This window comes from Microchirus variegatus, assembly GCF_963457635.1.
Source record: "Microchirus variegatus genome assembly, chromosome: 8".
In the NCBI taxonomy this organism is placed as follows: domain Eukaryota; kingdom Metazoa; phylum Chordata; class Actinopteri; order Pleuronectiformes; family Soleidae; genus Microchirus; species Microchirus variegatus.
Genome location: NC_139809.1, coordinates 2828671 through 2851883, shown reverse-complemented (window position 1 = coordinate 2851883; position 23213 = coordinate 2828671). Strand labels below are relative to the sequence as shown.

Below are 23213 nucleotides of genomic sequence, written 5' to 3'. Positions count from 1 at the left end.
GAATAAGGTCTTAATGGAAATGAGAACATCTCCATCACTGAAGAATAACCCTGTATAGACTGCAAACTGGTTAAAGCTGTAGTGTGTAAATTTCAGCGCTGATGACACAGTACTCCACACGGGCGACGCTCTCCGTGTGTCTCGGTACAGAGGTGAATGAGATCTCATGTCGCCTGGCAACATTCCCATTCCGCACACAGGAAGCGATTCATTTTATATCAAGACAGACGGAGGCGAGACGGCTGCAAACAGGTTGACGTACGACTGAAAACCTTCGGAAGGGAATTCTACCGATGCGTAGTCTACGTGATGTGTGTATACCCACTGCAAAAGGTTTTAATTGTCTTATGAAATTTGTTTTTGAAAAAGTTCAAAAACACTAATTAAATAGAATACAAATCACCATTCACCTTTTTGTATGTTATTGCTCTGCTGGTCTGGCAACCCACGCTGCTTTGACCGTGCTTTTCTTTTCTTTTTTTTTAACGTGACCAGGGAAAAGTGGTCTGGACTCCACATGCCCCGAACATTGCACTTTACTGTACCTTCACAATAATGCATCACAGCTACAAATACAGAAGCAAGGTGAAGAAAGCATCACTTTTTGAGTGTTTTCAACAGCCTGTTTCCAAATCTACAGACATTTTTAGAACAAAATGTGTCACTACTGCAGCTGCAAGTACGAAACAGGAGCCTGATCTTAAAGCGGAACTAGACCGGAAGTTCCTATTATCGCTGTTTTTTTGGTGTGTATCTGCATCATTACCTTGTTTATGAAGCCCTGACGGTTCGAAACAAACAGTTCAGCCATTGCTGAGAACGTTGTGTTTTATTGTAATCTCGGGGCTCAACGAGATCACTGAAAATCCCGTAATAGTTACGTAAGCAGCGGTTCTCCTGAACAACCGATCGTCCTGCTCCGGGCACTAGTCCGGGCACATCCGGTTACGTACATTGAACCGCAGAAGAAGAATAACGTCCGTTGTGGAGGTGTTTCACGAGCAACAGTGTCTTCTGACTCTGGGTCTGACTCCGGTTTAAAGTCATAAAAGGGACTGCGGCGGGGAGTCGTGACGAAGCTATTTTTAAACACTGTTAAAACAATGGTTTGATAATGAGGAGCAGTGCATCCGCCGTTCCAGAGGGGGGCGCTGCGCTTCTGAGAACGGATGTGCTGGATAGTACTGGCCAATCACAAGACTCTGTCTTCTGGGGGTGAAAGTTCACTCTGAAATCTCGCAGCAGAAAAACACTGTCAGAAAAGAGGATTTCTATGGGCTAGTTTACAGCAACTAGGAGGTTTTTGACCATAAAAACAAGTTAATATATGTAAGTAGACCTCCATAACTAACATTTATGTGCAACAGGACCACTCTATGTCACCTTTAAAAATACTCCCACTGGTCAGCGTATACTGTACGTGATGAACGTACTTTTGCCAAAATAGGGATGTTATACTTAATGTCTGCATTTGTTACTATTGTTAGGTCCACTCCATAAGCAAGCTAATGCTATGCAGACGCTATGCTCCTTATTACTTTATATGATTGTAACACGTGACGACTAAAAAGTGAATTTATATGTCTGGCCCCATCTCTGCATGTGTGCAACTGCGGTGACAGTAAGTGACAGTAATACCCACGACAGTAGACCACACTACACCACTGCGTTTGCATGACTTACTGATAGTTTTGCTTGACAGAGTCTGTATTCAGACGAGTGCGGCTCACAAACATCCCACTGACTCTCATCTCACTTCTGTTCACAAAAACCCAAACAGAGGCAGAATAATATCATCATCAACAACAACATCACCAAAAGTTACACACTGCAGCTAAACAAAACAGGTTATTGAGACCACTTTGTGCATAAGCCATGGATTTCACCTTGACCCCCTTATTGTTAGTTAAAACCTTGAGACTAAGAAGAGGTCAAGGTATAAGCGGATTCCGATGTAGCCCACCAATCTTTATTGTGTCGGGAGCCTAACTAACCCTATGGCCCCCTTTTCAAAATCCACTCCTCTGCACTGTAAGCACCTCTGGGTTCTCGTGCACGGGGCAGAAATAATCTGCATGTTTCCCCTTCTTTAACACCGTGAGCCATTTAATAAGATCAAGACAATCAGTGGGAAAGGCCTCGGAGACGAGGGGACCACTGGACCAACGAGACCTCATTACTTTAAATAGATAACACAATGTGTCCTCTGAGCTTTTTCCAAATAGGACGGGTTGAAGCGTCTTTGTTTGTCCGCTGTTACTTTTGAGCTCTTTTCAGCAAAGACACACGTGGCTGATGTGCATGCCTTTTCTCTCAGGTGGTCCTGGCCTGTTTCACTCGTGACATTGACAGAGGCCTTACACAACCAGACGTGGAGGCAGTGGAGGGAACTTCCTCCTTTCAGGAGCTGAAGCCAGATCTACTCTCGCAGACCGTTATAGGCAGAGCAGCAGATGGGACAATCTCTCGTTAGCCATTCGTGTTTCTGAATGGAAACACTTTTGAGACAGACAGACAGACAGACAGACAGACAGAGGGAGAGAGAAATTTCAAGTTCTAATTCAGCACTGATTATGAGTGTGAGGCGCCAGTCAAACATCACATCTGTCAGTATACGAGTGATGCCAGATGTAATGTTTGACAGGAGCCAGTGGTCTCCATCCTTCACTGTGTTTGGCTCATATGGTTCTCAGGAACAAACTACAACACACACACACACAAGCGCACACACACACACACACACACACACACACACACACACACACACACACACACACAACTTGATACTGAGCTGTTTGCTTAAGCTCCTTATCACGTTCACATAGAGGGCAACAGTCTCTGCTTAAATGCACAAACACAACCACAGCCTGAGCAACAAAACTGTACCACACCGCCCCCCCCCCCCCCATGTTTCCTCTGCTTATTTGTCTTCTTCGTCACATTTAGAAATAATAACCACAGCAAATAAAGCACAGATTATATGATCCAGATTGTAGGCTAGGTTACTGTGATATAAATAATAACATAATATTAATAACAGCTATAAGACGATCAGTTTAGTCTAAAATACTTTTGATACTCTGCAACTTATGCATTGGATTTAAACAAATAGTTCTTAGTTATATCTTTTTAAACGTGATTAGACGTTTTTTTTCTATTGCAATACAATTGTAAATGTAATAAAGATAAATCAAGCAGTCTGAAAAGTTGACCCAGAAATCACTATCACTATAATGGCACGGCCAAGAGGAAAGGAATTGGGCAAGGCACAAAATCCCCCCCTTTGTTCCCTGGGTGCAGATAAGATACAAGTGCTGCCCCCTGTGTGTGAAGAGGATGGTGTTAAATGCAGAGGACACAATTAGGTAATACTTTATATTAAAGGTCACATAGAGTGGTCCTGTTGCACATAAATGTTAGTTATGGAGGTCTACTTACATATATTAACTTGTTTTTATGGTCAAAAACCTCCTAGTTGCTGTGAACTAGCCGATAGAAATCCTCTTTTCTGACAGTGTTTTTCTGCTGCGAGATTTCAGAGTGAACTTTCACCCCCAGAAGACAGAGTCTTGTGATTGGCCAGTACTATCCAGCACATCCGTTCTCAGAAGCGCAGCGCCCCCCTCTGGAACGGCGGATGTACTGCTCCTCATTATCAAAACATTGTTTTAACAGTGTTTAAAAATAGCTTCGTCACGACTCCCTGCCGCAGTCCCTTTATGACTTTAAACCGGAGTCAGACCCAGAGTCAGAAGACACTGTTGCTCGTGAAACACCTCCACAACGGACGTTATTCTTCTTCTGCGGTTCAATGTACGTAACCGGATGTGCCCGGACTACCGCCCGGAGCAGGACGATCGGTTGTTCAGGAGAACCGCTGCTTACGTAACTATTACGGGATTTTCAGTGATCTCGTTGAGCCCCGAGATTACAATAAAACACAACGTTCTCAGCAATGGCTGAACTGTTTGTTTCGAACCGTCAGGGCTTCATAAACAAGGTAATGACGCAGATACACACCAAAAAAAACAGCGATAATAGGAACTTCCGGTCTAGTTCCGCTTTAAGGACCACCCCCCTTCAGGCAGGTCTCGGACCGGTTGATTCGGTGCGCACCAAAGGACCGAGATTACATTCACACCTACGCAAACGAACCACAGCATTGCTTACCCTAACCCTAACCAAATGCTGCAGGTGTGAAAGCACCCTCAAGTGTTACATTTTTTTACAGATCCATTGAGAAAATGCCCAACTAAAAGGATGAATTTCAAGAGCAGTAAACGTATGTGTTGAAAAGTTCTTCATAGAACAGTGGAGTCGAGTTGCTAATAATTGTGGAAACCAGACATTTCAAAGAAGCCGATGCCCGACTTGAGCAAACCGCAGATTCCCCTTTTGCCGCGTTTTGTTTACGTGGATAAAACAAACACGATACAGTTGTGACGTCTTCTACGGCATGAACTGTTGTCCTCGGCTTGTGTAAAGGAAACTTTTTAAAACGCGCTCATCCATTGACCCAACCTTACGTCAGCAAGCGTCACAATAACCAGGCTGCTGCTGCTGCTGCTGCCTAAAGCCAAACAAAGAGCACTGTGGACCTTATATACACATGTGAACTATGACTAACATGTACAGAGGGGTTGATTTTTTTTTTTTTTTTCCTGGAGTAGGTATTGAGGCTTGCGTCTTTATAACGAGAAAAGAAAACACAGGAAAAGGACAAAGCCTGACCGCGTCTTTGTCCTCTAATGAACTGTTCTTTTCACGAAGCCCAAACAGTGAGCCGGCCTCTGACGGACGAGGACACAAGCACGTCCAAATCTACTTATAACGACATGTTCACGGCACCGCTGTCACGCTGCAGTTGCCCTGCTTCACGTCTTTGATCTCCTCGGGTTCTTGAAAGCTCCTGGAGCAGATCTGCTTCACTTAATCTCATATTCAGAGAGTCATTATTATTTCATGCCACATCCAGTTCACAAACATTTAAACTGTGATTATTGAATAGATTAAAACCCCGATAGTGTCTTTTGTTGAATCAAATTGGATTCAAACCGTTGTTGCCGACTATCCAAATAATTAATGCGACGTGATCGATCACCTGGGTTTGACTTCAGCTCTACCCGTGACCCCCTGAGAACAAATGGGACAGATAATGAATGGTCTTTTGGGATGCCTTAAAGGTGAAGTAAGTAGTTTATAGTGTCATCTAGAGGAGAGGCTGAAATTTACAACAAAGAACTGCTCCTCTGCTCACCCCCTCCCTTCCCTGAGCGCTACGGTATCCGCAGCCGGTCAAATGTCGTCCTCGTCTTCTTTCTCCGTGTCAGCAGATGAGGTTCGTGAGGCGAGGGAGAGGGCGGAGCTACCGCGGCCGTAGCAGACGAAGCGGAGAGAGAGGAGGCGGGACTTCAGCTACAAGTATAGAGACGCTTGATTTGTTCTCTCGCGTTTGTCCTTACAGGCTCCGGTAGAAACATGGCGTCTCTCTGCTAACAGTGGCTATGCAACCGCGGCCCGCGACCATGTTATTTTACATGACTTTTTGAAACACTACGAAAATGAAACAAAAACTATTATACAGCGACTAGACAATGCAGGAGCACATAATATGTATAAAAAAGTGGATTTTGGGTTATATAAACCCATAAATACTACATATTGTACATTTAAGTTCTTTAACAAGGAGTGAATAAAATGGCTCATTGTGATAATGTGTATCAGGAAAGCAGCTAAATTATGTTTATAGTAGGGTTAAAAAATAAGATGCAGATATTCAGCCATTTCCCGAGCCGAACATCGACTTTTCTCTACACTAAATTATTTTAGGTAAAGATTCTTATTATTCAAAAAAAATAAAAAAATAAAAATGTAATACTGCTAGTAATGTAGTACTGTAATCTAAACTCATCTACTCTGCTTTACATGCTCAACTGATCTCATCGGTGCTGAAACATCACCTCACCTCACATTTTACAGAAACCAGCCAATCTGCAATCTGCATATATGAATCGTGTTATTCTGAAGATCTTACATCTCGTCTTTGGGTCCTGCTGAGACAATGTGTTACAGATGTGTTTCAGTGTGTGTGTGTGTGTGTGAGAGCCACACTGAGGCCACTCTGTCCCAGTTCTGTTCACTTCAATCAGAGGGATTTACTCACAGTGTCTGAGCATCAAGCTGTGAGGGATCTCTCTGGCTAATCTCTCCGATACTAAGAAACAACCACAACCCTGGACATTAAAGGTGCACCACGTTTCACTGAGCGTGTGGAGAAATTCTGCAATAGCAATTTAACTAACATTTGTTTGTGATTGTTGTGGAGAGAAATTTACCATGAGAGCTATTTTTTTTTTTTGGATGGGTAAGGGTAAGCTCACATGTATGCAGAGGTGGAAAGTAGTAGAAGATTAGAGTAAAAGTTACTTCATTTTTTTTTTTTTTTTTAACAAGGTTGGGGTTCTTTTTTGTGTCGTCGTCAAAAAGTACAAGGGGACACAAATCTGACAGTAATTCAAGAAATTAATTAAAGGCAAACCTTAACAAATGAAATGCTGGCAAAATAAAATCAAATGTAAACACATAATGTATCATTCAAAATGGGTCAAAGGTCACAAATGCTTCAACTTTCTTACTCACTCACTCAGGGACCTTAATAAGTGCCAGTTCACCTGTCCTCGTCATTCATTCGCCTGTCCTCGCCATTCGCCTGTCCTCGCCATTCGCCTGTCCTCGTCATTCGGCTGTCCTTGTCATTGGCCCGTGCTCGTCATTCGGCTGTCCTCGTCATTGGCCCGTGCTCACCATTCGCCTGTCCTTGTCATTCGCCCGTCCTCGTCATTCGCCCGTCTTCGTCATTCGCCCGTCTTCGTCATTCGCCTGTCCTCGTCATTCGGCTGTCCTCGTCATTGGCCCGTGCTCGCCATTCGCCCGTCCTCGTCATCCGCCCGTCCTCGTCATCATTCGCCTGTCCTCGTCATCCGCCCGTCCTCGTCATCATTCGCCTGTCCTCGTCATTCGCCTGTCCTCGTCATCATTCGCCTGTCCTCGTCATTCGCCTGTCTTCGCCATTCGCCTGTCCTCGTCATTCGCCTGTCCTCGTCATTCGCCTGTCCTCCTCATTCGCCTGTCCTGGCCATTCGCCATTCGCCTGTCTTCGTCATTCGCCTGTCCTCGTCATTCGCCTGTCCTCCTCATTCGCCTGTCCTGGCCATTCGCCATTCGCCTGTCTTCGTCATTCGCCTGTCCTCCTCATTCGCCTGTCCTGGCCATTCGCCATTCGCCTGTCTTCGTCATTCGCCTGTCCTCGTCATTCGCCTGTCCTCGCCATTGGCCTGTTCACATCATTCATTCAACTGTCCTCATCATTCACCTGTCCTCATCATGATTCACCTGTCCTCATCATTGTCCTTGTCATTCACCTTGTCCTTAGTTTCCGGTGCATTTCAGGCCAACCATTTTTTTTTATACTCAGTAACAGATGCGATATAAAACATAGTGAACTAGAGTTCTTCCAAAAAACATACTTAAGTAAAAGTAAAATTACACATTTTAAAAATTACTAAAGTACAAATACCACAGATTGGTTTTACATTTCCATTAACATTCAAGCACTTAGCAGACGCTTTCATCCAAAGCGACTTACAAAAGAGGTACAAGCTACATAGAAGTAGTCTGGGAAATAACTCCATTAGATAGGAGATTCATTTATTTTTAACAAATAAATCAGCACAATGTTTTTTTTTTAGTCTTTACTACTGCCTCTACTACTAAACATGCATAGATTTATCAAACATTTCTGTTGAAAATGGCTGATTTGCCAACAAAAAAAAAACTGCATTAGCTGTTAGTAATGGAAACATTTTGCACAAGTTCTTGGTTCTTCGTCATCATCTATTGGTCTTATTTGTCATCTTTAAAATGTGCATCTCCCTATAAAAGGTTTTAGAACATTTACACAATATATTTATATAATATTTAAAGGTCTGAGTGTAGGGCGTTGACGCAGCTTTTCCGCTCCAGACCCCCTGTTATTTGAATCTCCAGAAAAGTCAAGGTCTAATCGCACTTAATGAACAGAGTTCCTCTTTCATCTGACCCTGAGCCTTGTTTGAACAACTAACTAATCTGAGCAGTGAATGGTCTGCCTGCGTGCACTTCCTGTGGCTTCCTGTGTGTCTCTTTAATTAGCTCCAATTCTTTCATTGCAGAACAAACAGCAACATATGCCACTTGGTGACAGGCGTTTGTGTGCACAAGGAGAGGACAGGGCCGAGCAGCGCCCGTAAACACCTGCCACATTCATAATCAAAATGTCATGCATTATGCAAAGAGAAACAAATATTTTTTTTTCTTTTTTTTAAAAAGGGGTCACAGAAGGTATCATTAAAAATTATCTGTAAATCAGTTTGAATTTGAATATTTTCAAACATATACAGAGACATGTGCATACCATACACCAGGTGTATTATTTGAGCAAAATCCAATGTGAAGGTTGATATTTTAAGCCCTTAAGTTTAGAATAAGATATGATTGAAGCTGATTTGTGAATTTATGTGATAATTACAAAAAGGCGGACTCAAACATCTAAAAGAAAAATTTGATTTGGTGCGACTTAAGCATTCGACACTGGTGTGTTATTTTTGTTTTGTCAACGCTAAGCCTCAATGTTTTGTTTTGTTGATACACATGTGATGCATATGATGAATGAATGAAAATGGACAGAAGTATCGAGTGTCACGGGAAAACAATAACTAACTCAATAAAGTTTTAAAGACGTTGGGAGTATTAGTGATAGTGGTGGTAATAACCATATGTTTTCAATAATGATTACAATTATAATCATGTAATTGTAATACTACAACAATAAAGTATTACCCAAGTATGATTACGATGTTATTACCAATAATAATAACAGAGTGAAAATTAAAAATATTATTATTGTTAGTAATGATGATCAGGATTTTTGTGTATATGGTGATATTGATAATGTTAATATGTCTAAATAATGACAATGATAATGTGTTTAATGGAGGTAAAATATATGGTAACTCTTTATATTAATGAAGACATATTCACCATTGACTAGCTTTTTTGTTGTGACAACATAAGGAAACCATGATTACGCTTGTTCTTCACAATGGTGACACTGTAAAGCATCCTCGATGTCTGTTTATCATTACAATATCCCAAGAGATTAGTTAGTTGAAGCAGAAGAAGAGGCAGACAGATGCAAACTAGCACCTAACTAACACCTTTTGCGACAAAGGAAAGAATCATCATCATCATCATCATCATCATCGTCGTCTGTGATTTTTCAGGGATCACGGAGAGGAAAGTTTTGTTGTCGTTCTGTTGACAGGAGATAGAAAGCCAGGGAACTCAGGAAATGAGCTGAAGGAGGCTTTGATTGCACCACACAGCATCATGTGTCTTTATTAACACACACACACACACACGCCTTGCCCAGGTGGTTGTGAATAGGCCAGGCCTTGGAATCAAAGGAGCGGGAACGTGACACTGTGCACGCATTCTTCATCCCTTCATTATGCCCCCGCTCGCCCAGCAACATGTACAAGTGACGGATGCAACCTTGACAAGAGCCTGCATCCTATAATGGGTGCATTATTTTTAGTCCTCCAGGACAGATCAGTCAGAGACTCGGGGCACTACATAATTAGTCAACAAAATTTCAAGACCACCTTCCATCACGAGAGCTCAGTTTAAATCTCCTAATCCTTTTCACTGATGCAGCCACAGAAAAGGTTTTTCTCATTACATGCTAAAGCCCACTTCTTGTAGAGGAGCTGTTTCATTAGCATCCATGTCATGTAAAGTGAAGGGTAGAGTTGTAGTCTTTCTGGGGTATGTCAGGACTTTGAACGGATGTGCATTTTCACACATATGCGAGACTAAAATAGAACTGATTTTACCTGAAGGCAAAATGTCAGGTCATTTAAGAGAACAGTAAGTTGGTCGTATGGGCAGAAGGAAACAGAAAAATAATTCACTGACATCCAGCATCAGCATCAGCATCAGATGGGCCCGAAATGCCTCGCGTCACTGATGTGCACAAAGCACCAGTTGAATGGTGAACGACCTGCTGCGCCGTGTTCATGGAAGTCAGATCATATCAAGCTGCTGTGAAGAGCAGCAGACTGACAATGAAGTGTGGCAGGGCGGCAGTAAACATCCGGTGCTTCAGCCTGATCTCTGTGACAGGACATGGCTGCGAGCGAGGCCACAGGTCAGAGCCGGCAAAGTGCAAGTCACTGGCCACGAGCGATCTTGAAAGGCCAAGCATGATCACATCTACATCAATGTAGCTATTTACAACACAAACAGAACATGACTCGCACATTAAAGGCACAAGCCACCTATAAACATCACGGGTCTAGTCCACGTTCAGACCTTGTCCACAAACGGCAGCATTAAAAAGACAGGTTTTTCCCATAGGGTGATCTCCGTCTCACGCACACCCTCCGTGACCACCTCGGAATTTCCATTAGAAAGAGTGTTCTCCATATCAATCCAAGCTTTAATTAAAAAGCTGCTATATTCACAGAGCCTTCGTAAGCTCACTGAAAATGCACAGGCTGCCCTGCTCTTCTTCATGAGTGGGCGAAACGGTGCATTTGGAAACCAAATGAGTTCATTGTTGCCTGGCTCAAGCCTTTCATCTAATTTATTGTCCTTACGGAGTGACTGTCACCCTCTGGTAAACACTTGATGTTGTCATCAGCATTAGCACCATTACTCATATGCTTTAAAAAAAAAAAGGTGACGCAATTCACACTCCCCTTGTATAGAAACATACTTTCATCATATATAAAAAATGAAGGGTTTTCTAAAAACAAAATAGACACTGTAATGAAGAGAAACAAATGAACAGAAAAATACATTTGTTATTTAAAAAAACACATGTATATATATAAAATGGCTCTGGTGCCAAACAGCAGTGAAGACTCCTCATCCTTTAGATGAGGGTAAAATATATATATATATAATATAATAATTATGTATTATCAAAGTGAATACTGAATCTGTAAAGTAGAGCTGAAACAATTCATCAATTACTTAATTAATCCTCAACTATTTTGATAATCAATTAATCAGTTTGAAGCTTTTTTCATGATTAAAACAAGATTTCTGATTGTTTTAGCTTCTTAAATGTGAATATATTCTATGTTTCTTTGCTCCACATAACAAAGAAATCATTAAAACTGAATCATTTTGGTTTGCGGACAAAACAAGACGTTCAAGAACATCGTCATTTCCTGGTTTGACAAACACCGATCAACATTTTTTTGAAACATTTCCTGACATTTTATGAACCAAACGATTAAGCGAGAAAATAATTAATCAATTACGAAAATAATCGTTAGTTGCAGCTCTAGTGTAAAGTGTTGTTTATTTCCAGAAGAAAATAGCTACATCATACATAAAGTATGTCCCCTAAATGTTTGATTAATGGAGTTCTGATTATATCATATTTGTTTGGTTCCTTTCAGTGAAAAGAAAGTATGATATTTAAGTCAAAGATGACGATAATTTTTTTTTTTTAATAAAAAAGACATTATGAAATCACTACAAAAACAACAAGATTTAATCAGCACGTCGTTACTTCCACTGAGTGACTCACAATAATAAAGGTATGTCAGTCTTCAGAGTGGAAATGTAAATTGACTGACAGGGGAAATAAAAGTCCGCTGTAAAAAGTGTTGAGAGTCTGGATGAGTGTTGAATACCGTCTCGTTCAGGGAAACTGTTTCCCGACCACGTCTGCCAACTGGGGATCAGCCTCTGACAACACGACCTGCAGGTGCTGAAGCTGGAATAGAAAGAAGGGTCAGATGGAAAATCGATGTTTTATTTTCCACAGGAGCTGGTGGTTCCCCTCACACGTCCCACCCTGAGACCGGCTCGAAAAATAAATCCTTTATGTGAAACAATAGCAATAGCAAAGGCAGTTTTCTGTTAAAACTACATAAATAAATTGGTTATGTTGTAGAAAAGACAGCAAAAAGACTAGTTGTGTTACTGTTGAGCACTTTCCTGTCAGTTGATTCAAGTGTGTTTCATTTTAATAATTTTAGCACAAACAAACATGTTGAGCAGAAATTTTAACGGTTAAAACCGGAGTTTTGCTTTATTGTACCATAACTGATAACCTTTAAAGTGTAGGTGACAACACTGTGAAGCATTTGATATCATATCATCTTTATTTATAACATTAGACTGTATGTGTTTATAACTGAAAGTTCAGTAAAGCACTTACTGAATCCTTAAAATGGGGAAGTAAACTTCCTGCAGCTGTGAGACAAGTCTTTTCCGTCAGGAAACCTTTTTTCACCAAATCTGCTACGGTGTCCTGTGAGAAACAAATGACCCATTGCATTTAAATGTTTCTCTGATTTCAAAAACATTTTGAAATCTATGCAATCTATGAAATCTACCTTGGTTATCTGGTTGCAGATATCTGCTAGAAACTCAGTTGCAATCTCTGCCAGAGTGTCTTCTTCGCTGGTGCTATGATCTTTGTGTTCACTATGGTGCTGGAGCACCTGCAAAATGTTTGCAATAAGGTCGAGACCTAGAAACAAAAGATGTTTACACACAAACTTGAATTATTAATTAGAAAAAAGGACATTTATATGCAAATTTAATGTCAAAGGCCAACAAGTAGTAGAGCCCTAAGCACATGTCACTATTGGACACACATTTAGCCTTTTATTTACACTGAGAGGGCTATCAGTCGCTGAGCATTTGGATGCTTGTTGGCCAGGTAACCACTTCAAACAAGCGCAAAGTACGTAACACACTGACACAAAGAACAGCGGAGCCGTAACAAAACGTACTGATGTCGCCTTTGCTGGTCCACTGATCCTGGCATCCATACAAAGCCTGAAGGACTGAAAAGGACAGGACCAAAAGGCTCTTGTGCTCCTGCAGGATGACTGAAGGGTCAGCTGAATGGCAGAAGTCCTCACATACCAACTCGCAGATAAAGTCCCACACTGCTTGGCCAGATCCATCAGGGGAAGCTAGGAGACACAATAAAAACTATGTCTTATCTGTCGAGTTAATAATGTTGTAAGAATGCTGGCTGACAGCTGAACTCCATCTTACCAAAAGCCCGAATACCCTCATCTGTGGTTGTGAGGAGCTGGAGGATATGGAGGTAAACCTCTAAACCATTTTGACTCTCTGTTCTGTGAAGAAAAGTAAATCCTGTTAGTGTTGAGGGTGTAGTGTTTTTATTGGCAAGTGCCTTGAATTATAAAAGATAATATATATCCATATTATAATAATACTGACACTGTGCAGCAGTAGCTGTTAACGAATCATATGGTATTAATATGTCCTCCAGTAGTGTACGTGTATAAAGAGATGGGAGTTAAAACAAAATTAAATCCCAGCAGTTTATGCATATAAACTCATAAGCTGGACAATTACTTTACCTTAAAGGTGCATTATGTAATAAATCTAAAGCAACTGGACATACAATCCTCCTAATATGTCACAGAGACTCAGGAATAATATTAATATAACAAACTGAACTCACCAACAACAGTACAGCCAAAATATTTGCATTAAAAAGTATTTTGCTGACACAAATCATGTTTATGTTTTGAAATCATGTTTTGGCATGTGGCGCCAATCTACCAATCTACCGTCTACCAATCATTGCAGTCAGTAGAGTCTCAGCTGCCGAGCAACCACGGGCTGCCAGTTACCTGAGCTACAATGGCGGAGAAAACTAACCCAAAAGACCTTGGTATTTTGGAGTGTAGTAACCGTTTTTGGCCACATTCTTACATATGGCACCTTTAATTTTTAACGCTTTCCGTAAGAGAACATTTTATTCTCACCAAAAAGAAACCTACACATGAAAATATCGCTCACATTCTCCTGAATAAACATTTCAGATTCCCACCTAAGCTGCTTGGAGGCCTCAACAAGGCACGAAACCAGATCGAGACGGCTTTCGTGACCATCTTCCTCCTCACTCGGCTGAGCTGTGATCCAGCTCTTCATCAGCTCTTCATCCAGGTCAAACAGTTTGTCAACCAGCTCTCCAACCTTCTCAAGCAGGTCCACTATAAAACAGAGTATTTACTTACAATAAGCTCAGTTATTGTACACAACTTGTAAGACTTTTTTTTCACATGCATGTAAAAAGTAAAGGCAAAGTACTGTTGGTAGAGCTGCTCATAATGAAACAGAGGTTGGATTGCACGGATGTCTGCTGGCGTATTCGTTGAAGCCACAGGGAACAAATATCCTTCTGAGATAGACAGGACAGCAGCAATCTGCGAACATTGTAAAGAAACAAATATTACTTCTCCCCAAGTCTCCACAGGAAATGTCAACAGGAAATGCATACATCACCTGCTTGTTTCCAGAAGGGTTGGGGGATCTGCATCTCCGAGAAGAAGCAACAGCACCGCACTGTGGACACACATCAGAGTTACATTAGGTAGATCAAACCACAGAAGTGTACAAAATCTATTAAATGATGATGACAGATGACAACTTCTACTCACCCCAAGTCTTCATTTTGACTCAGGGTCAGACAAGCGTCAGGAAAACAAGCCATGTTCCCAAGGATTCCCACGCAGATTTCCTACAGAGGCACAAGAAAAATCTATGACTGGTCTTGTGGAATTCTCACAACCCTGAAATATACCACCAAAAACTAAAGTTTCACTTACTGTGAGGCGGGGACATTGCGATTTGGATATGACCCCAAGAAGGATATCGGTTGCTTTGAATTCCTGCAGAAAACTAGCCACGTCCTGTAGACAATCAGTAAATAAATAATAACATACCTAAACCTTTACATGAGTACATGTTCAAACCTAATTATAGTAGGTTAATGAGGGTGGACAGTTTTTATTTATTGGCAATTTCATGAATTGTCCCTTTGTCAACATTCTAACCTTCATGAATAGAGGATTTAGTGCAGGACTACTGTATTAAGATATAGTTTATAATATATAAGATATAGCTGTACCTAATAAAATGGTAACCGAGTTTAGTTTTGTTCATTGTTAGGACAACTTCTTGTACCAAGATAATTGGTCTAAATTCCTATTTCCTAAATATTACACTAGCATAAATAGAGCATGCACAGTAATTTTATTACAACACAGCTCCAATCCATAATAAAAGAAAGTATTTATCACTTTCTATTTTTAGTTGGGTTGTAATAACTTTCATAAACACATTCAGCAACAACTAAATTGTTCTTGACAAGTTCCAATAAGTCCACGAAAAGAACAAAAATTATCCCAGTGAATAAAATCATCTGTAAAGGTATAATGCGAGGACAAAGAAGCAGAAGTTAAGAACTCTACCTTATCCATTACCATGTCCCAGACTCTGCATAGGTCTTCCTCTTCGTCATCACTGAGCTGCACTGGACCTTCAGAGTCTTTCTCTGAATGCTCAGTGACCATCTGCAAGACATGACCATTATACAAACATAAAGACATGTGAGCTGTAGTAAACAAAGTGTAGCAGAGAAAGGACAACACAAAAAGACATGCAGTGGGGGGGGAAAGTCTTTGAAATGCAATATAGACATAGCAATTTGGTTATTTTGAAACCATTGTTCCAAATTCCCAGTGGAAAGGGGTTAAACAATGGATAAATAACTTTGAGTGGATCAAATATGTAAGTATGTGGTTCTACAATGTTGTAAATGTTATATCTAATAGAAATTGTGTTAATTTGCTTTTCCAATGAAATAAAGACATGCAGTGTCTATGCTAATTAAAAATAATTAGCTCATCCCATCATCTTTTATGGTTTTGTTCGCTATGTTCCAGTGAGCCCATTAACAACCACACAAGTTTTAAAGTTTTTTTTGTATATTATATTTGTATATAAAAATAGCATCAGCTACCTACATGGATGAGACGCGTCAGGGTGCTGAAAAGCCAGTGCTTGCTGTACACAGTGTTTCCAATTGCATCCACATCTTCACCTTCCTCTCCCTCAGCACTTTCTGGTGGTGGCGATGGGTTACGGTGCATGACAGGCGACTGTGGAGCTGGAGACGTTGACCTCTCTTTCTCCATTTCCTCCATACCATCAACATTAGAATCTAGAAAAATAGTGACACGGGTTAGAGAGGAGCTGATTTTTGAATGTTCGAGGCATTGAGTGTAATATAATTTGGGCAACAAAGACATGATGACATCGGTATTTATTGGCCTGGTCATCCAATCTGACCCTTTTATATTTGTTTTAAATGACTTCCAGAACATCAAGATGTATACTTTGTTTATCATGTGCAACTAAATGGTCTAATACATTGTTATGCATTGTTTTTAAAGACTCAACATGTTTTTTTCTGCTTCATAAATATGAAAATATTCAAGTTTCTGTGCCCCATATAACAGATAAATAATTAAAACTGAATCATGTTTGTTTTGTGGACAAAGAACATCGTCATTTTCCAGGTTTGAGAAACATAACATTTTTCAACATTGTCTGACATTTTATGGAGAAAACGGTACTCGATTAAATGTGAAAAAATGAATCGACAGATTAATCTATTGTGAAAATAACCGTTAGTTTCTGCCCTAGTAAATAATGAGACGTGCTTCTGCTCCAAGTCAAGTACAGTTCTGGACCACATACACATTTAATTTAGCTCCCAACAACTTTCGTTGTAACAACTTAGCTAGCAGCTACACATGTCGCAGTCACCGCTGTGCTGCCGTGCAACTGTCACACACTTTAACCTCTTGTCTACTCACCCATAAGTGATGGTTGTCTGTAAAACGTGACACGCGGAGTAATTTTGTTCATACAATAATTGTTTTTAATTCGTCACTCGGTAAACCATTTCAAAAAGCCTCCATTTATGAGAAGCCGCAATGTGCGCATGCGCTGAAGCCGTTTCTACTTCCTCTACTACACTTCAACACCTCAAGGTAAAAATTAAACTGCCTCCACCTGCAGGATACAAGGGGAATGACATCGTGTTAGCGCAAATAAGCAGAATCAACATTACTGGCCAAATGTGTGCACACAAAAGACATAAATATGAAATATAAAAACGTATAAGTTATTGAAAATAAATATACATATATATCTACATATTTCACGTCAGTCTCTTCAGGACTCTGACAGCACTACATTGCTACCAAGGTGGTAGGGCTGAAAAGCAAATTGAATTTTTTTATTTTAATTAATTAAACACAACCTGTTGCCATTTTCAAATCACAGGAGAAGAAATATTCCTTAAGGCAATGATTAAATTGTGGTAAGCGTTAGGCATTGGCTGGTTATGGTTACGTGAGCGATCGCACTTTGTTTAGTTCTGTGCAAATAAATAGAAGTCAATGATGCGTACGAAGTACAATAACTGCACAAACCTGAACCCGAAGCAAAAGAACATTTTCACACGAAGATATGTTATGACGAGACGCAGAAAGAGTCGACCGGAAGAGCAAGACCGGAACCTTTTCTCTACCGCTCCGTCTCACCGGAGCATTTTTATTGAGGCGCTCAGCTCGGCAGTCATGTCGGCGCTGAAGTGTCGGGGTAGTTAAAATTCTCTTTCAAATAACACATTCCGACACATTTACAACCACGTATGCAGCATTCGAAGAGTATGTGTTGAAGGAAGGCGAGGTTGTTCGCTGCAGCGTCGCTTTATTTTGAGATAAAGTAAGTTTACTGGCGAATTCTCCCTCTTGGTATTGTTTCTTCTTTACTGTTAACGGGAGCTAACTGGTTAGCCAAGTTGATATGTTAAAACCATCAACACAAAAGGGACTGATATGTGCTCAGATGGTATTATAACCTTTTAGAGGACGAATGCGTAGTGTAAAAGAAGACATCCATTGATGGGAGTTGTCATGCCAACAGCGTGTTGCGTGTTGTGTGTAATGTGGAGCAGTCAGATTTATACTGAGTTAAAGTATCTTAGAGTTTACTATATAATTACTAAACATGTCCTGATTATCTTCTTATCTGTGCGTCTGTGTCCTGTATATACAAATAATGGTCGTTGATGAGAATTATTGACAATTAATGTGTTTGCCTAGTTTTTTCTGTTGGGCGATGGCATCACTGTCAGAGGAGGTGCTGCTGGTTGTGAAGAAAGTTCGCCAGAGGAAGCAGGATGGCACACTTTATCTGATGGCTGAACGTATAGCCTGGGGTCCAGAGGGCAAGGACCGCTTCTCAGTCAGCCACCTGTATGCAGATATTCGCTGTGAGTATTAGAAACCACCAGGTCACTTCCACTGCTGTGATTATAATGTACTTGGTGGTGGTTGTGTTCTCAAGCTGCACATTTTATTATGCCTTCTCTTCACAGGTCAGAAGATCAGCCCAGATGGTAAAGCCAAAGTTCAGCTCCAGCTTGTCCTCCACACCGGAGAGAGCACCACATTCCACTTTGCCAATGAGAGCAGTGCAGTCAAAGACAGAGAAGCTGCCAAGGAACTGCTGCAGCAGCTGCTGCCCAAGTTCAAGAAGAAAGCCAACAAGGAGCTTGAGGAGAAAAACAGGTGAGAGAATTAGTCTGATAATATTAAATAATCCATCCATTTCATAGCACTTTATCCTATACATGAGGGTCACAGGAGCGCTGGTGTCGATCCCATCTGACATAGGGTGAAAGGCAGGTTACACGCTGGACCAGTCCATCACAGGACCACATTGAGACAAACAACCATCCACTCTCACTCACACCTACGGTTAAATCAGATTGACCAATTTATTTAACAAATTGCATAAAAATACCAAAACCTAGAGGTAACAAATACTTTTGTTTTCTTCTTCTTTTTTTTTTTTTAAAGTTAAATGAACATCTCTAACAGTTTTGCTACAGTCATGGTTATAACTACAACCATATTGGTGGAACTCATTGTTGTTAGAATAAAGGTCCAGTGTGTGACATTTAGGAGTATTGATTTGTACAAATTGAGTATATGTATATAGCCTCAAGTTTGCTTGTGTAACTGTATATCACTTTTAAAGTAAATGTTTAACCTTGAATGAAAATGTTATTTTTCCTGCAGGATGCTTCAAGATGATCCAGTACTTTTCCAATTGTATAAAGATCTCGTGGTGAGCCAGGTGATCAGTGCTGAGGAATTCTGGGCCAACAGGTTAGGGGGCCTAAATAACACAACAGACCCTGCACTATGCAACAACAAACAGGAAGTCGGTATATCTGGAGCCTTTCTGGTGAGTTGATCACTTTATACCTTACAAAACCTCACCTTTATATTTCGTAACTGATTTAATCGTTGACAACTTTGACATAAACAAAGTTTCATTATTAACAAATGAATGTTTTTTGTGCATTACAGGCAGACATTAGACCCCAGACAGATGGTTGCAATGGCTTGAGATATAATCTGACAGCGGACATTATTGAATCCATCTTCAGAACATATCCTGCAGGTAAACAATTACATCTCCACATTGAAGTTGACCATGTGCCACCACATCAGTTATTGATGAATAAATGTGCAACTGGTGTTTGTCATCTGATACACCAGAGGTAATATGTTTATAACAACTTGCATTGTCTTTGCAGTGAAGCAGAAGTATAGTGAAAATGTGCCTCATAACCTGACGGAGAAGGAGTTCTGGACCCGCTTTTTCCAGTCCCATTACTTTCACAGAGACCGCCTCAACACAGGGACTCAGGATATCTTCTCAGAGTGTGCCAAGCAGGACGAGAAGGGTAGATTTTGTTGTTGTGACAGGACATATGTTACATCATTTCCACAAAGAAAACTGCAGAGTCACAAGTCTGTACTCATAAGTTCCATTTTTATATCTGTCTCATGCAGGGTTAAAGTCGATGGTGATTCAAGGAGTGAAGAATCCTTTGGTTGACCTCCTGTCATTAGATGACAAAACATTAGATGAGGTGAGATAATTCGCCAGCTACATTATGCTTTTGAAAATTATGTTGTTTACTTCTGCTTCCTCCCTCAAACTCAAAGCATATTTTTTTCTGTGAAACAGGGTTATGGAGTTTCCACAAATTTTCCCTCAACTTCCAGTGCAAACAGAACTTTGAAGGAGAGCAGCAACTCTGCCATTATAAAGCGCTTCAACCATCACAGTGCCATGGTGCTGGCAGCAGGTTCACGCAAGGGGTACAGATAATACAGACTTTTTTGACACGTTTAAAACTTTACCAAATGCTCAGTGTGTTCTTTTTGCTAACTGTATTTTATTTTTTTGTTTACAGAGAAACTGTGACTGACCAAGCTAGTGAGACCAGCAGCACAGACGGAAACTCTAGAGATTCAGACTTCTTTCAACCTCCTGTAAAAAAGGTACAGTGGTTCTGCAGCTGCACTGATATTTATAAAAAAAAAAAAAAAAAAAAAAGCAGTTATGCTTTTAAGAACCTGTTTTTCTTTCTTGGAAAACTTTCCTAGGTTAAATTACAAGAAGCAACAGAATATGATGATCTCCAGCGGGAAAACAGACCAAAAACAGTCCCACTGAACCTCAAGAAGTCTGACAGGTACAGTTGGTCTACATGATGCAAGTATTTTTTTCTTAACTCCAAATGACTGGGATCAACGCTTTTCTCGTTTGCGGTTCATAAGTGAGGCTGACAAAACAACCATATTTCCTTTTGAATATGCTCACCTGTATTACTCTCCCCTCTTTATTTACCAGATATGCTCATGGTCCTGTGCCACTTCAGTCCCAGCAGTATGCAACAAGTCAGGATATCATCAATTCTGTCAACTACATCCGCCATGAGATGGCCAACTACAAACCCAACCTCACTCAGGTGAGATCACAGATGTACAACTTGATAAATGTGATTTGAGATTATTTCGACATGATTATTTTGTTCAGGCATTTTCATGGGACATAGGAAATGGTTATCCCAGTTTAGCTTTGAAGTGAAAATGTTTAACAGCAGTTCAACTCTCTGCAGGTGTTGTCTAGCTCAGCGGCCAGTTCTGCAATAGCAGCACTTTCTCCAGGCGGTGTCCTCATGCAGGCAGGAGCACAGCAAGCCATAAATCGTAAGCATACATTTACATTAATGTTAATTGCTTTGAAGGGTTGTTACCAGTGAGAGCCTTAAACAATCTAATAACACAATGGACAATGAGTTGCCCCCTGCTGCTTTAAGGGTGTATTGTAAATGGAAGTAAGGATTCTTTATAGCAGAGTGGACATATTTTAGACATGTTCTTCTGAACCAATAATTGATTTTTCTGTGTATAATTGGAGTTTTCTCTCTTCTTGTTCCAGAGATGATACCCTCTGAGGTTCAAGGAGAATTGAAGCATCTTTATGTAGCTGCTGGAGAGTTATTGAGACACTTCTGGTCCTGTTTTCCTGTAAACACGCCGTTTTTGGAGGAAAAGGTGACTAATATCTATCTTTATATTGGAACAAAGTAAAATTAATACAGTATAGTCTCTCAAATATTACACATGAATTATAAGCATTTGTAAATGGTACAATATAATACAATACAGTGTAGATATTTCATATATACTAGTTTGCATATGCTTAAAATAAAGTCAATTGTATATATTCAAGCCTCTCAGATGTTTTTCAAATTTTTCAATGTTTTCACTCAACCGCAGAATATGTCAGTCCAGCTTTATGACAAAATAACATATGTTATATAATAATAATCATAATATCATATTTGTCTTGATTTCACACAGGTGATGAAAATGAAGTCAAACCTCGAGAGATTTCAGATGAGCAAGCTTCGTCCTTTTCAGGAGAAGATTCAGCGCCAGTATTTAAGTACAAACGTATGTCTTGAAAGCTTTTATATTGACACAGTGGCTTCTACTACTAAGTAGTACTTTATATTAAATCTCTCAAATTCCCACAGCTCACCGGGCACTTAGAGGAGATGCTGCAAACAGCCTACAACAAGTTCCATGTCTGGCAAACCCGTCGGATGATGAGGAAAACCTGAGATCCAATGTTTTGTCAAAAATAGGACAACAACAACCTTAAAGTATATGGACTAGTGTCCTAAGAAGGACCTCCAGACTGCTGTAAAGAGACCAGAGCCTGATAGGACGTATTCCGGAGGGACTTAATGATAGGGATACAAGTGGATACTGCTACACCCCCAAATGCTCTATAAAATAACTGCATCTCGGTCGCAGCGGTTTTTAGTTTTTTTCCTCCTTATTTTGTTTCTTCCATGGTTCAGAGACTGACTGGTAACAGTTCAAAGAGACTTAAAAAATGGTGTAACATGACCAAAACTTCCAATGGAAATTAGTAAATGACTCTCAGGACAACAAGCTGAGGCCTGAGATGCAAGCAGAGGACGGTCAACGCGTTTCATCAGTGCACGGAGCAGAGAAAGTGCTCGGACATGATGAGGACGACAGGAGCCCATCTTAGCACTGGCTCTCTTTGTGGAACAACGTTCCAGGAAATCTGCAGTAAAGGTGGAAGTGAAATTAGCAATACTGTAAAGACATTTCACACTTTAGTGCATTAGTATGTGTGTGTGTGTGTGTGACTCAAATCTCGGTGTCACTGGTTTATAATGTCTGCACCTTCTGTCTGCACTGGAGCGAAAAATGTAAGTGAATTAAAGTGAGGCGTAAAGCTGTGGTATTTCATCGAGTCTGTGCGTGTGTTTTTATTCATTTATCAGGACAGCATCAGGATTAGGCATGAAATGATATGACATTTTTTCCTGAATAAAATAATGAATAATTCATGAAACTATTGAGACAATTGTAAGAGTATGTTACAAAATATTGTAATGTGTCAGGGAAAAAAAGTTGCTAAAGATAGTGGAAAAGAATAGGATTGAAATGAAATGTTGTCACATAATCATCCATGGGCAGCGAGACTAGCAAGTCAGTTGCCGACACCCTGGTCCAAAGGTCAGATTAACGTCAGTCCAACACACACACACACACACCATTCTTTCAGCCAAGCCAGAGAACTTCAAACACTCACAAACCTCGTTCTTTCAAATCACTCGCTCAGCAGTTCCACAAAAATATAACCAATCAAAGGACCAGGTTAACCAGGAACATGCAAAACCAACCTGTGGCAAATGCTCCACGTACAACCCTAATTAATTAACCATAACATTTTCATTGGGGTAGTGAATTGTCTCTAAAGGTGTCACTCACAAATGTTATTCCTTTAACAAAAAGTTTCTATTTTAATGACTACATTATATATAAAAAGTCATGTGTAAC

General features: G+C 40.4%; 2 protein-coding genes across 3 annotated transcripts; one reads left to right on the top strand and one right to left on the bottom strand.

Moving 5' to 3' along the window:
* Positions 1-11663: 11663 nt before the first annotated feature.
* On the bottom strand, positions 11664-17454 carry saal1 (serum amyloid A-like 1). 2 transcript variants are annotated; one of them, XM_083893251.1, is made up of 13 exons: positions 17391-17454; positions 15915-16111; positions 15360-15461; positions 14715-14798; positions 14547-14626; positions 14392-14451; positions 14197-14312; positions 13937-14099; positions 13129-13211; positions 12858-13043; positions 12456-12592; positions 12278-12370; positions 11664-11830 (listed from the first exon to the last, which is right to left on the bottom strand). In XM_083893251.1, the coding sequence occupies exons 2-13, from the start codon at positions 16092-16094 to the stop codon at positions 11756-11758; spliced, it is 1359 nt and encodes a 452-aa protein (XP_083749377.1). In that variant the 5' UTR covers positions 16095-16111; positions 17391-17454; the 3' UTR covers positions 11664-11755. The 2 variants fall into 2 exon arrangements, with proteins under 2 accessions (XP_083749377.1, XP_083749378.1); XM_083893252.1 differs by lacking the exon at positions 17391-17454 and having other exon boundaries at positions 15911-16022.
* Positions 17455-17613: 159 nt separating this feature from the next.
* gtf2h1 (general transcription factor IIH, polypeptide 1) lies at positions 17614-22307 on the top strand. The gene is made up of 15 exons (XM_083894129.1): positions 17614-17685; positions 18066-18235; positions 18341-18533; positions 19047-19215; positions 19341-19434; positions 19571-19720; positions 19830-19909; positions 20008-20141; positions 20237-20324; positions 20430-20518; positions 20677-20794; positions 20945-21035; positions 21268-21383; positions 21693-21785; positions 21869-22307. Exons 2-15 carry the CDS (start codon positions 18082-18084, stop codon positions 21953-21955), a joined length of 1656 nt encoding a protein of 551 aa, XP_083750255.1. The 5' UTR covers positions 17614-17685; positions 18066-18081; the 3' UTR covers positions 21956-22307.
* Positions 22308-23213: the final 906 nt, after the last annotated feature.